This window comes from Chanodichthys erythropterus, chromosome 12 (genome assembly GCF_024489055.1).
Source record: "Chanodichthys erythropterus isolate Z2021 chromosome 12, ASM2448905v1, whole genome shotgun sequence".
Classification (NCBI taxonomy): domain Eukaryota; kingdom Metazoa; phylum Chordata; class Actinopteri; order Cypriniformes; family Xenocyprididae; genus Chanodichthys; species Chanodichthys erythropterus.
Window position 1 is genome coordinate 8157199 of NC_090232.1, and position 15943 is coordinate 8173141.

At 36.4% G+C, this 15943-nt stretch overlaps 1 protein-coding gene across 2 annotated transcripts in view; it reads right to left on the reverse strand.

Annotated features, from left to right (window-relative positions):
• The window catches only part of farp1 (FERM, RhoGEF (ARHGEF) and pleckstrin domain protein 1 (chondrocyte-derived)), a 93919-nt gene that overhangs the window by 34714 nt on the left and 43262 nt on the right, over positions 1–15943 (reverse strand). For both annotated transcript variants that reach the window (XM_067403223.1, XM_067403222.1), the window contains exons 3-7: positions 7009–7113; positions 5955–5997; positions 5786–5864; positions 2278–2375; positions 122–236 (exon numbers count right to left, since the gene is read on the reverse strand). In XM_067403223.1, the coding sequence (XP_067259324.1) occupies positions 122–236; positions 2278–2375; positions 5786–5864; positions 5955–5997; positions 7009–7113 (440 nt within the window). The remainder of the gene's footprint in view (positions 1–121; positions 237–2277; positions 2376–5785; positions 5865–5954; positions 5998–7008; positions 7114–15943) is intronic.

Genomic DNA, 15943 nt, shown 5'->3' on the forward strand with positions numbered 1-15943 from the left:
CACATCATTTAATGCTGATGTTAAATTTGCTTTCAGATGGACCATACTGCATTAATATCCAAGCATACTTAAAATCAAATAACTGGTTTGACTTCACTTTGAGTCAAGACTTCACACTTACACATGTTTCCGATGGTATTCAATGATCTTGTCCATCAATGTGTCCTGCTCTGGAATGTACTTGTTGTTGAGTAGATGTTGTTTACACTGAACCTCATCAAAGTCTCCAATCTCAGCTGTAACCATAGAAACAGAGAATTTTAATATAAACTTTTCTTTTTTTTATATATATGACACACATACAAACATGTTTGTTTGTGAGTGCATTATATAAACACTGTATGTATGTATGCATGCATGTATGTATGTATACACACACACACACACACACACACACACACACACACACACACACACACACACACACACACACACACACACACACACACACACACACACACACACACACACACACACACACACACACAGAATATATACACATGTTGTTTACAATATATAAAATGTTAATGCCAGTCTATATTGAACACAGTGTTTTAACACAGTAAAAACAAAAACAAAAAAAGGTTAATTTCAAATTTAAGATTAATTTAAAATGATTTATTTTAATATATGAAATTCTTTTAAAGGGTTAGATCACCCAAAAATGAAAATAACAATTTATTACTCACCCTCATGCCGTTCTACACCCGTAATACCTTTGTTCATCTTTGGAACACAAATTAAGATACTGTTGATGGCTCAGTCAGGCCTCTATTGAGAGAAATGCCATTCAAACTCTCAAGGTCCATAAAGGTACTAAAAACATATTTGAAAGAGTTCATGTGACTTCAGTGATTCTATCTTAATATTATAAAGCAATAGGAAAACTTGTGTGCCAAAAAAACTAAATAACAAATTTTCGTTTCATTTAATCTATCAGGGGTGCGTTTCTCAAAGCGAACTATGGTCGCAAGTTCTGTCGTTACCAGTAGAGTTCAATGGGACTAACGACAATAGCTGGCTAACGATGCTTTCGGGAAAAGCACCCCAGGGCTGATTTCAAAACACTGCTTCATGAAGCTTCTGAGCTTTATGAATCTTTTGTTTCAAATCAGCGATTCGGATCTTCTATCAAATGGCTAAACTGCTGAAATCACATGACTTTGGTGCTCCGATTCACTGTAAAGCTCCGAAGCAGTGTTTTGAAATCGGCCCATATAGATATTGTTGAAAAGTCTTTTTTATTTTCTAGTATTCTTGTCGCTTTATAATATTAAGATAGAACCACAGAACTCACATGAACCGTTTCAAATATGTTTTGTAGTACCTTAATGGACCTTGAGAGTTTGAATGGCTTTGCTCTCATTGAGCCATCGGATTTCATCAACAATGTCTTAGTTTGTGTTCTGAAGATGAACAAAGGTCCTACGGCTGTGGAACAACATGAGAGTGAGTAATATATGAAATTATCTTCATTTTTGGATCTAATACATTCTAATACATTTCACTGCTATTATATGAGTTTTATTTATGTTTTTTTAATTAAATGGTTTAAATGTTTGTTTGGTTTTGGTCACTGGTCAGCATTGATTCTGATACTACTCTGGTCCTCATTATGCACAACAGTGGTTTCCATAGCAACTACACAGTCTATGATGTGGTGATGTGGAAGCAAATCTTGTTTGACATGATCTGAACATGGTTTTGCTTGAGCGACAACAGAGTATAATCTGATCCATCCACCCAATGACAGCACCGTCATTTAAATAAACCACCAGGAATTCTGCTGAAGCATTAGCTTGACAATGTGAAGTCTATGACAAGATTAATGCACTAAAACATGCTGCTTTGTTGTATATATGATGATAATATGTTGTGTGGCCAATACATCTATTGACCTAAACACAATTATTGACCTATTTTAAGTTCCCTAATGTATTTGTGTGAATGTCTTTGATTGCGTTTGACTGTATGAATTGTGCCAAAATCCTCAAACTGAATCCGATGAAAGTGCAAGACGACCATATCGACCTAACAATGAAACTCCAATGAATCTATTACAGAATTTAGTTAATGATTATAATTAGGCCTACTACAGTAGTATGCAATGTATTATATCTTATCCTATTTTTGAACAAATCTAGCTTTCTAATTCTAGAGGCAGATGCACAAATTGAACCACGCATCGTATTTTGTAAAGAATCAACATTAAATTGAATCTTTGTCAGAGTAAACATTTACACCCTTATTGCTGTTAAAAAGTCTTGTATGTCTTACACTGCACTATATGAGCCACCAGCAGGGCGGCACTGCTTTCGTTACAGGTCAAACGTCCACAAGCGAGGTCATGCTTGATCTGCAAGGCGAAAAGATACCTGTCGACAGAGATAAGGACATAATTAGCAAAGAGACTGAATCAAAATGACAGACAGTAAATCAATTTAAAGGTTTCGATACAGCGACAGACGCTTATTGATTGAATTTCAATCAATTTAATGTGTGCAACAATTACGTAATTGATTTCAATAAAGTTTGATGTCAGCAAGGTAACAAGCTATTTTAGGTAAGAGCATACATTTTAATTCAATTTAACTTTTTAAAATCAATATTCTCTGGAATTTTCAGAAAACAGATCAGAGGGTAGAAAACAAGTCCTTGTGTTTGAAGGTTAGCCTCACTTCAGTCATCTTCTCATGACGCTAAGTGCAGCAGTGAACTATAAAGACACGTTCTAATTGAGTTTGGCAGCATTTCTCTCTCAGTATGTCCATCTGTTATTGTGCTGCTGCCAAACACATTTACTGAACCACAAAAGAATCATTATTCAGTTGACTATATGATCGAACAGGACTCACAGCTCCACGATAACCATATTTTCTGCTGATCCAGTCGGATCAAAAAATATTTTTGCGTTTGTGTACTGTATGTATGTATGTATGTATGTATGTATGTATGTATGTATGTATGTATGTATGTATGTATGTATGTATGTATGTATGTATGTATGTATGTATGTATGTATGTATGTATGCATGCATGCATGTATGTGTATATTATATATTATATTATATTATATTATATTATATTATATTATATTATATTATATTATATACATACATATATACATACATATATACATATATACATACATATATACATACATATATACATATACACTACCGCTCCAAAGTTTGGGATCGATAAGATTTGTAATGTTTTTAAAAGAAGTGTTGTCTGCTCACCAAGGCTTAATATTATATATATCTATATATATATATATCTAAGTCTAAGGTGTCCCCTGAATGTGTCTGTGAAGTTTCAGCTCAAAATACCCCATAGATTTTTTTTTTTTTTTTAACTGCCTATTTTGGGGCATCATTAACTATGCACCGATTTAGGGGCTGCTGGCCCTTTAAATCTCATGCTCCCTGCCCCCCGACTATAATACAGGGCATTTACAAAGTTCACACAGCTAATATAACCCTCAAATGGATCTTTACAAGATGTTCGTCATGCATTCTGCATGTATGCGTCAGATCATGTGAGTATAGTATTTATTTGGATGTTTACATTTGATTCTGAATAAGTTTAATAGTGCTCCATGGCTAAAGCTAACATTACACACTGTTGGAGAGATTTATAAAGAATGAAGTTGTGTTTATGACTTATACAGACTGCAAGTGTTTAAAAATGAAAATGACGGCTCTCATGTCTCCATGAATACAGTAAGAAACGATGGTAACTTTAACCACATTTAACAGTAGCTGCATAGCTGCATAAAATCAGAATTTGTGCTTTAGATTCTGTATGTATAATATATATATATGTATAATATCAGTTTTGTTGTTTTAAATCTTTTGTTTTTAATACAAGCTACATAATGCCAGACATTTGTTATGAACAATCTAATCTGTTGGTTTGTGTCCTTCAAGTTTTTGATACAAAAAGAAAATAATCAAAATTAGATGAAGCGTCGTCATATGTGAAGTATTTAATTCACTGGATTATCAAAAAAACAAAAAAAAAAAAACAAAAAAAAAACAAACAAAAAAAAAAAAACAGGCACATGGTTGTGCAATACCAGCTATTTTTAATTGAGTTTCCATCCAAAATAATTATAAGACAATATATATACTGTGACTGTCTGTGGCATAAAATTACTTATACCGTGAAATACAATTTTTCTGTCATACTGCCCACCCATAAACCCTTCTTCCTTCAAAACAGTGTTGTTTTTGTTAAAGGTTTACTTCACTACTGGCAAAATGGGCTTTAAAACTTGGCTGCCTATACAGTAGAAAGTAGGGGGGGGAGGGGAATGAAATTGGTGCTACCTGACTAGAGGAAAGAAAAGGCTGTTGTCTTTCCTTTTGCCAAATAGGTAGGAAAACTTCAACACCCATAATGCACTGGGCATGTTGCTGTCCAAGTCCACTCCCACCAGTCTGCTATAGATACACTCACCAGAGTCAAATACTGTCTTGCTTTAGTAGGAAATACTTCTTAGCAAACTTTTAGTCATAATGGTATCAATAATGGTAGCGAAGACTTTTATATTGAAAAGACTGAATTGTTGTGAACATGGAACAAACGCAACTGACAAATGCTTTGACTAGTGCCGTCAGTCACAGGAAAACCCCTTAACTGTTAAAAGGACAAGATAGTACATCGGACATTTAAACAGGATTTTATTATTATGAACATAGGACTGACCTGAATGAAAACGCTAAATCTGAATGCAGGTAATAAACTCGCTCAATCGATCTCTTTCTCACAATACTCTTCTACATAATAAAGTAAGCTTCAATTCAGTTTACATTGCTAAGAGTGGTTGCTAAGGGTGTTCGTGAATAAAACACAGCTATTGACCAACCAGAATCAAGGACAGGAACTAACCGTTTTATAACAGTATACAAATAACACTTCTTCAAAAACACCTTAATCTATCGAACACTTCAAATAGAATTAAAAACACAATCTTCAGTTTTCAAATCAACCACCAGTTCTTCCACTGGCATTAACTGATCTCCAAAATGTTCCTGTAAGATACCAGCTATGTTTACGTAATCCATCAAAAAGATTTTTACAGCTTGAAGTGTTTTACAAAAGGCAAAATGTCCTTGGACGAAGGATTCAGGTTTGGCGGAAATATAATACGCAGCCATCTCAGGAAAATAAAAAAAACACTTTCTCTATTGCCAACAGCTACTGAGGGTCCGGCCAGAACAGCGTGTCGCTCTGAGGATCCATAGAGATTCCAGGAAACCTGGGAGACCCAAACACAGTTCTTATTCTGCCTTAGATTTTCTCTCACGGCACAAATTGTTCTCTTGACTGATGCCTGACTTTCTAAAGCCGACAGGGAAATGTGCCACAAGTCATTCTGTCTGTGAAGGCAGCATGAACGTGTTGTAAAATTCATTACGCTTGTCAGGCAAATAGTGTGTCGACACAATCAGCCGCAGAAGATTAAAATGCAGTTTGGCCATAAATAAGCCATCAGTTAGGGACATTCAGGCAGTGCCTGAAAGCAGTTTCTTGATTTAAAATCCATTCACTTTTCAACATGAGATGCATTATATTTCTATACTGAGTGATTGAGGCCACATTACAATCAAACTGAATAAATGTCTCCAACATTTATGTACTGAATATTTATTTATTGAAATGCAAACTGAGAATGATTATCTTTTTTTGTTATAAGTGTGTCAAGGTAAGAGAAATTGTACTCTGAAAATTCACTAAAAACAAATAAATATATATTAATATTATATATATATCATACCTGGTCAGCTCTTCTAATAGCTGTGTGTGGTCAGGAGGGAAGAACTTCACAACAAATCGCAGGATGGTGTTCTTGGGTCCTGCAGACAGAGAAACATGATGCATGTTGACGTGCTGTCAGATCATGTCGTCTGGTAGTCATGTTCACTATTCATATCAGATATACATACGTCTGATTTGCTTTAGAATCGGCTTCAGCAGATCCAACCACACCTGAGAAAAGAGTCAAATGAATCAAACAATAAAACATATAAATATATAATCATAAATATAAATATGTAACCACAGTGAAGCTATAGCCTATACTATTTTTGGCAGCTGTTACAGAAACATTTTTACAATAAATCTTCGGATTTAACCTTGAGATTTGAATTATTAGATTAGATAGCTTTGGTACTTGCACCACAATATACAAATGAAACTAATAATATTTAATTTCTGATAGGAATGCAAAATCAATCGGTAGTTATTGATTTTTTGAATAGAATAACGAGATTGCTCCCATCTATTTTTGATCAAAATGCATACACATACAAAGTTTTAGCCCTAAAGTGCGCACATATGGAGGAATGCACGATTACTGTTGAGCTATAATAAAGTAATTTGCAGCGCGCCGGCGCATTTGCACGAGCAATTCTTGAGTGCACACCGCGAGCACAGTATAACGGGTGATTGGAGTTTTACCGACATAGCTTGACAACATCTCATCTGACCGCAATTCACTGTTGTTCAACTGAAGCTCCCTCGTCGTGACCTGCATCTTTTCCATTTGACTTGCTCATGAAGCGAAGTCAGAATGCGCGTCTGAAAACCGTTTGTTGTGGTCGTAAAGAGACAGTTCTATATTACTTGGCGATGTTTGAAAAAATATTCTTATTTTTGGTATTTTATATGCTCTGTTGGTGATTTGTGGAGTAGCATCACCCGAGGGAGATATTTTTTTTTAATCTGAGGCAGGGCAGGGATACATAGACCAGAAGGCAGGAAATCCCCCCCATGCCACCCTACAAATCGTACCCTGTATAAACTGTTTGATCTCCAGTCAGGAGCATGTTTATGATGCCTACAAATGCCATCTAGATAAGCAGCTCACTAGGGTTTGAAACAGAGCCACTGTGTCTACATTTCTAACAGGGACAAAGAACGCCAGCACCTGAATACTGTTTATAAAGTTAGCTAGTCTTTCACACATTGACATCAGAATTGAAAATGAGTGTTGCTCACAGTCATTTTACGCTGGTCCTGGAACTCCAGACCAAAGTAATCGCCTTCGATGAGGTTCATGTGAGCACAAACCAGGTCAAATAGCACCTTCCCTGGAGCACGTTGCTGTAAAAATAGAGAAGAATATCACTTGAAGCTTGTTAGACATGAACCACATACAGCAATTGGTACAGGCACCTGTGTAAATGGGCAAAAAGCATTTATTTTAATGTGGAATTGTGTTTAAGGAAAGTCCAAATGAATATCTTGTTTAACACTGGTAAAATAGGTTGCAAACGCAATTTCATTCGGACTTCAACATCAACCAACATCAACCTTCTCAGTTTCTATTTACGCTGCATTAGGGATGAAAGACTTCACCGAAATGTATAAATTACAGTAAACGGTGTCGGCAAATGCTAAAGACAACAAGAGTTTGTCATTCAAGCAAGCATTGGCAAACAAACACTCTCCTAATTGGCCATTGGCGATTTCACAACAGTTTTAACAAGACTCTTGCTGCAGGTGACCCATGACCTCACTGTTAAAACTAGGGCAGTCGACACAAACACAGACATGTGCAGCACAGCTGACGTTACAGTCCTGTCTGGCATGAAAACACACACAACACACACCCCACACACTGACCGCCATCACCATTTCCAGTCAAAAAGAATAATAAAGAACAGTGCACAGCATTTCTATTGAAATGTGTGCTTTCATTCGCAACCTAAAGGATCCTATTGGGAATTTTCATACAGGATTCACAGGGGAAAAACTAGGGATGTGTTTAGATTGATAATAGTGATGCAATGAAAACACAGACGGTTATGTGTTGAGTGAACGTAAACAGTTGACAAAGAAAACGCATATGTAACAGTATATTGGATCCGTGCAGCTCTTAAAGGTCCCGTTCCTCGTGATCCCATGTTTCAAACTTTAGTGTGTAATGTTGTTGTTAGAGTATAAATAAAATCTGTAAAATTTTAAAGCTCAAAGTTCAATGCCAAGCGAGATATTTTATTTAACAGAAGTCGCCTACATCGAACAGCCAGTTTGGACTACATCCCTCTACTTCCTTCTTTAATGACGTCACTAAAACAGTTTTGTGACTAACCTCCGCCCACAGGAATACACAAAAAAGGGGGCGTGGTCTTGTTGCGCTCCCACGGAGAAGAGCAAGAGTTGCGTTTGTAGAGTGTGTTTGTCGCCATGTCGTCGAAACGCTGTTATTTTCATCCCGCAGTCCAATCACCTTTGTTTGGCCTTCCCAGGGACGCTGTACTTAGAGATCAATGGTTACAATTTATGTTTAACTCGGTTCCCGAAAATTATAATTGTGGTATCCTTACTGCAATAGTTAATGTTGGACTGCAGTGCACATAATGGCCACAAGAGGGGACTATGTTTATGTATATGGCTGTTTTCCGTATGAGGTACTCTTCTGAGTGAGTGCTAAAGTTGTACATTTTCTGTCGCTGCTTGTTGAGATTAAAGAGTTCAGTCTCTCGGGAATTATTGTCTTTTGTGTTCATTCGGCACAACACCACAATAGTCCACATGTAAAACTGTGTGCAGCACACATTATGGTAAGAGGAGGACCTTTCCGGGCAAGGAGCGCTAAGCTGCTGTCGAATTACAACACAGGAACCGCTGGCACAATCAGAACTCGTTACGTATTTCTGAAGGAGGGACTTCATAGAACAAGGAAGTCATCAGCCCGTTTTTATGACAGTGGAAACAGCGGTATACAGATAAGTAAATTATGTGAAAAATACTGTGTTTTTTTACACGCGAAACATGAACACATGTTATACTGCACACTATAAACACAATCAAAGCTTAAAAAAAAACAAGAAAAATGGGACCTTTAAAGTGACAGCAGCCTAATATTCCTGCTGCCATCTCTATAATAACGTTAATCAAAAAACAAAAGACAAAGAAAATTCACTAGCTGTTTTTGACTGAATAACAACTGTAGCTATACTTGTAATGTATACTTTATTAATAAAGTGCAGTGTTATTTTACATTTGATTACAGTTTCTGTACCGGAATACTTGAAAATCTTAAAACACAGTTTATTTCAATCATATCTTTGTTCAGTTGTATTTATTTGTGTGATTGCTAATTTGTTTCTTTGTTCTTTTTTAATTACTGAGTGTTTACTTCTCTTTAATAATACTAATAATTATTTATAATAATTTATTTTAGTTAGGCTAGTTGTTTTTTACTATGGGATTTTTTTTATTGTAAGTGTTCTTTAGCCTGTTGATTTTTGTTCATCGTATACAGCTAAAATGTTTTGTAATAAGACATAGAACAAATGTGAATGATATCGATATTGGAATCAAAATTTGGAATCAAAAAGAATCGGAATCTATAAGCTGAATCGGAATTGGAACTGCTAAATTTCAAATGATACCCCACCCTAGCCAAAAATGAATGTTCGGTTTCAGCCTAGACCATTTAAGAAGGCTGAATCCATTGACCGGGATGAATTGTAAATTTTGTGCCACAATTTGGATGAACTGTAACGTTTAAGCATGTCATCTGTGTAGACGCTAGTGCTGGGTTGACAATATGTTCACTCTTGTTTTTAACCCAGATCTTTTATTCTATGCTGTTTTCAGTTGATGCATGAACAAAACCTCACCAAACATTATTTGAAGCACAACTTCCATCCAACAAATCGCAATAAGCTTTGAGCTTGTTTAATTTTTATATGCTATTTTATATGATTTTATAAGCTTTCCTGTAGCTCAGTGGTTAGAGCATGGCACTAGCAATGCCATGGGTTCGATCATGGGTTCAATCCCAGGGATTGCATACAAATGTATAGTATAATGCAATGTAAGTCGCTTTGGATAAAAGCGTCTGCCAAATGCATACATGTAAATGTAAATATGAAACAAAGGACTGTAAACAATGCCACATAACTTACCTCAGAAAAGCCATTAAATGGCCGTATATTGTTAGTTTAGTTAGCTTGAAAAATAAAACTTCATTATATTTTAACTTATTAAACTTCATTATTGAATGTGTTTGAATAAATCTGTCCTGAAAACAAGTTATTACAGCCACGTATAAAGGTTTATATTCAAACACTGGATTGGAGTAGAAACAATTACAATCAATGCAAAGTGTGCAATTTAAATGTTTATATACAACTCAGTTGATTATTTAAAAAAAAATATTCATTGATTAATTTAACAAAGTTTCCATCTAAATGAAATCTATAATTTCACTTTCAGAGTTTCTGTAAAAGATTAATTTCGGTGAATCACTATAATGAACTAAAAAGCACTGAAAACGGCACCGTTTTGTATTTAAAACTCAAAAGCACAGATGTTTCCTTAATTTCACGGGACACGTGAAGCACTTCAGATGTGCAGAACTGCTGTAGGTCTGATTCTTCTACAATGAACGCGATGCAGGAAGAGGTTAACCTCACTGAACCTGAGCAAACACGCCACTATCCTCCACACAGCTCTTTAATACTTCTCTGGATTTCATCACCCGACGTCCAGCCAACCAAAACCTCCAGCATCTGCCAGCTCACATCCAGAAACACACATTTTAAATAAGGCACAACGAGGGCGAGCTGAGGTTAATGCGTGCAGTGATTTTGGGAAGCAGGCGTTCATTTAATATATGGAGAATTTCCATTACGGAAGATAAATGAGCCGATATATCTGCGTTCCACATTTCTTCAAGCAGAGCAGAGCTGTGTGCATGTTTACAGTAACGCCAGGCAAACCACTCCCCGTGAATAATGGTCTCTCAGGACGACATAAAAGGGTGTTTAGATGTGATATTTAGTGCATGCTATGATAAAGTTTCCATGTGTGATAACAGATGATCATAGGGGTCAAAAATAGAGGAAACCATGTCAGAATGATCATATTAACAAGATTAGTGCACATGAGCAACACCGCAAATTGCAATTAAAGGGTTAGTTCACCCCAAAAATGAAAATTCTGTCATTGATTACTCACCCTCATGTCATTCCAAACCCATAAGACTTTCGTTCATCTTTGGAACACAAATGGATATCTTTTTATGAAATCTGAGAGCTTTCTGTCCTCCATGGACAGCTATGCGACCACTTCGATGCTTCAAAAAGTCCATAAAGAGATCTTAAAACTAATCCATATGAATTGAGCGGTTTAGTCCAAATTTTCTGATATGACAAACAGATTGAATTTAGATTGAATTGCTATAAGTGAATTTAGACATGACACCATTACAGCCTAATGTTCAGTATTAAAAAATAAAGATATTTTTTAAGATTTGCTAAATATTGCACTACAGACTATTTTATTAAGCAAGGATGTATTAAATTGATCAAAATACTTTTACAATGCTGCAAAATTCTATTTCTTTTCTATTCATAAAATAAAAAAGTTAAAAAAGGCACATAAAATAAAAACAGATTTAAGTGTGAAAGGTTGCAACACAAGCAAATATGCTAGACGAAACATCTAAGAGGTTCGCTGAGGATCTTCACAAGAGCATCTTGTTTTCCTTTTCCTGAAGCAGCCGTGCAGTGGTCTACAAACCCACCGGGCACCAGCTGTTTGAGCAGAAGGGCCCTCAAGCCGCGGGGGGAACCGGGAGAGCTGCCAAATCGAACACTCTCCGGCTGCTGCCAACACCGACCGCTGGCACGGACAACACGGGAGCTGCACGCTCTCCAAACTGCAGCTGGAGGCCGTTGCGACGTGGGACGGCGAGCGGACCAGGTCACGCAGGGGTCGGTGGGAATCTGACCCCCCAGTGTAAACAGCTGATGTCATGCGAGCTGAGAGATCTCTGCCCGGCATGATGTGTTTGCTTTGAAACATAAGCTCAGATAAGGACTTGGGCGGATAAAGAGCTGAAACATCCACTGATTTTAAACACAAACGCCTTTGTGCCAAACACACAGGAAATATTCAGTGCTTTCAGTCAATATGAAACAAAATTACTTTTGATTTATAATACGTTTATGATCTTCTGAATGATTACGATGTTAATCTAAAAGACAAAAGGATCTTCGTAATATTTCTTTATAAAGTAATACATTGCTGCATCTCTAAAATGACATTTCCATTCCATGTATATTGAATAATATTTACAAATGACTATACTATTTTGAAAAAATAAAATATTTTTTATTTAAAATCAATTTCTACAAGTGAATTTAGGCATCACAGCATTATAGTCTAATATTCAGTATAAATTTTTTTATCCTTTAAGACTTGCTAAAGATTACACATTGTTTTGAGAGAAATTAATACTTTTATTCAGCACGGATGCATTAAATTGATTAAAAAAAAATGTATTTCTAATAAATGCTGTTCTTTTGAACTTTCTATTCATTAAAGAATGAAAAAAATATGAAGCAGCACAACTCTTTTCAAAATAATTAGAATATGATAATAATCAGAAATGTTTCTTGAGCAGCAAATCATCATATTAGAATGATTTCTGAAGGATCATGTGACATTGAAGTCTGGAGTAATGATGCTGAAAATTCAGCTTTGATCACAGGAATAAATTACATTTTACAATATATTCACATAGAAAACTGTTCTTTTCTATTGTAATTATATTTCACAATATTACTGTATTTTTGATCAAATAACGTACCACTGTAGGTGATAAATCCTAATTTAGACCCAGACAGCTGTACCTCACTCCCTACCAGTCCGGATGCGTCCTAATTCCTCTCTATTGTAAAATGTGGGAAACAGCAGCCAGCCATAAATAAATCCAGACATGCCTGCAACGTGAGACATTTGCCTGTGGTTAGCAAAAGTATGCTTCAAGACGGTAAAGTTAACAACAAAATCACTAAATCAGAAAGAAAACCTTGGTGCAGATCACTAACACCAATTCTGAGCAATATTGTATGTTATTAACATCTTAGCAAACACCCCTCGCTGCATACAGCACTGGCTCCAGTCCGCTGTTTAACCATATCAGCAAGCAGAGGGCAAAGATGAAAACAAAGGCACTATGGGAAACTACAAAAAAAAAGTATCATCTTTTCAGAGCAAGACTCAACGGGCCCCAGTGGATGTGGTACAGTAGCTGCATCCCTCCCTTTCTGGGCTTCCACGTGTTGCTTTCATTGGATCCAGATGTTTCTATCCCACAGTCCGGCGCTGCATTCAGAGCCTCGCCATTCTTCCGCTGCAATGCAATTAAAACTTAAAACGTTATCAGACTAAGCGAGAGATGGTCGTTTCTCATCCATAGGAAATTCCCCGTCATTTCAACAGCTGGTCATTACTGGTGACCTTCATCCAAAACAGATCTGGCTCTATAAAATACGGTATTTATAGTACAACACAATTGGATGCATTTGGCTGCGCTATTGTTTGGAAGACACATTTTTAGAAAGAAGCACAAGTTAGAACTACTTCTCAGGGCTCAACAATAAGGACGGTTCCCAAATCATTCTTATTTACTACACAATGCACTATTTTGGCCATTTTGTAGTGTTTCAGTAAACAATTTAATTCCACACAGTGCTCATATTAACCATAATGCATTCTGCCTAATGATACACAATTAATGTCAACATTATTACCCATAATGCAATGCAAAGAGGACTTTGTAAAGTATAAAAATGCCCAAATATTGGAAGCTAGTGATAACAGTTTATAAAGTTATAATTATGGATATTTTTCTAACAAAAACCCATCACTTCGCTTCAGAGGGCCTTTATTGAGCGGTATGGATTGATAATATGATGGATGCGCTTTTTGGGGCTTCAAAAAAATGGCACCATTCACTCCCATTACAAAGCTTGGAAGAGGCAGGATATTTTTTAATATAACTCTGATTGTGTTCGTCTGAAAGAAGATAGGACACCTAGGATGGCTTGAGGGTGAGTAAATTACGGGATAATTTTCATTTTGGGGATCATTTTCATAATCCCTTTAAGTCATCAAATGGTTTAAAAGGTGAGATTACTATGGATTATTTCAGATACAGTCTAAGAACAAAAGCAAAAAAATAAAAAATAAAGGTAATGTGGGCTGCCTGTCCAACAAAGAATAATTCACAATGGAAACTCGCAGAAAATGTAAATGACGTCTTCCCCAAGAAACAAAATAAGGCTCTAAATGAACATAAAATGTAATCCAACCATTAATCTTGGCAGGACAGAATTCCAGTCAGCGGGAGTGAGACACTCTCATTGAAATTCCAGTCAGCATGAGCAGGAAAGATCCGACTACAGCAACAGACTGACAATGGATCCAGATTCACGATGAGAACTTGTAGAAAGGGCACGAAGATCCACACAGATTTGCTCATGGAAATACTCATGGTTAAAGACTATAATTGATCACATTTAATTCCGGATTGTGTGAATCATTTCAAAAACAGTCAAAACAATGAAGGAGATTCATAGTTCACTGCATTTGACGTCCATCAGACTGATCTCCGATGTCAAGAGGTCAACAAATACAAAGGTCAAGAGCAACCACATGCCAAATCTTGTCTAAAATAAATAAATATTATTCAATCAATAAATCATATTCACTACACTTTAAATAATCAATGAATGAACTTTCATGTCACGTTAAACGCTTAAAGATCAAAGCACTTAGCAGCACAAAGCGTATTGCATACAGAATTTAATTTCACCCGGGGCGTTTCCTCTGAGGAGGCAAGGAAGGCAGTGTCTCCTCAGAAAAAAACTGGATGAGAAAATAATCGATATTACAAAAAATAAGCAAAAATAAAACAAAAAATAAACAACACAGGTATACAAAAATGTGACATTAAAAAAATGTAAAAGTCACTTGTTTTTATAAAGTAACTAACAACGACACCCGCAGGTACAGTTACAGTGGGAGGCTTGCCTCCCCGGAGCCCACTGACTTTAAACAGACACCCTAAAGTGTGCACTGGGTTTGATGGGGGGTAATTGAGAATGAATAGGGGAAAGCCATGTGAGAGGAAGCAATGCCTCCATCACTCTATGATTGGATGTGATTGGTTATGGTGGGATATGATTGGTTTGTGCAATAAATCCCGCCTCTTGATTTTGTGCGCATTCTCAAATCGGCCTAAATGAAGACACTTCTGGCATTAACAGGAAGACCAATTTAAACAACTCAGTCACTTAGATACCACCGCTTAATGCCATGTCAAAATCAAACTTGAAATGGCATGAAAACATGATGTGACTATGTTTTAGTGAGCAATCAGCTTGGGGAGATTAAAGGTACATCTTATGTCTGGGTCTGTGTGCATGCAAGCTTGATCACTGCTGAAAATAAGTTGAACATTAGTTCACAAATAATATACATTGTTTAAATTGTTACTGTCTTTCACAGTCATCAAATGGTTTAAAAGGTGAAAACATTATTGTGGACTATTTCATATACAGCCTAAGAATAAAAACAGCAAAAAAGGCCAAAACAAAAAAAAAAAAAAAAAAATTAAACAAAGTTTTACCTATGTGCTGTCCAACAAAGAAAAAATGCATACTTAAGTATTGAAGTGAAATATGCAAAGTAAAATTCTTGTGAAAAGATTATAAAGAGTATACATGTAAAACAAATAAGCCGTTTGCATTGGACAGGCAGTGTTACGTCCATCATGAGTTGCTGACAGAGCTGCATTCATTAGCTTTCAGATTTCACCCAAATATCTGCCACCTCTTAAAGTGCTCTATCACACAAATGCAGCCCTGTGGAGGAAGGACAAACTGGCCCTCACTGGAGCCCTTTCTAAAGATCTGATCAGCAGGCACTTGGTCTCTGGCAGCATACGGCACCGGCTGAGCTCGCAGAGACGGCACAACAATGATCCATTCATCCACCGCTGAAAGAGCTTTTCTCCTGCGGGGCTCTTTTATTTCACCATTGCTCAAATCTAACGGGATGCACAAGATCTGACAACTGCTGCTCGCTCACAAGAAGAGAAAAACGTTCAATCTTGTGATTGGTGATG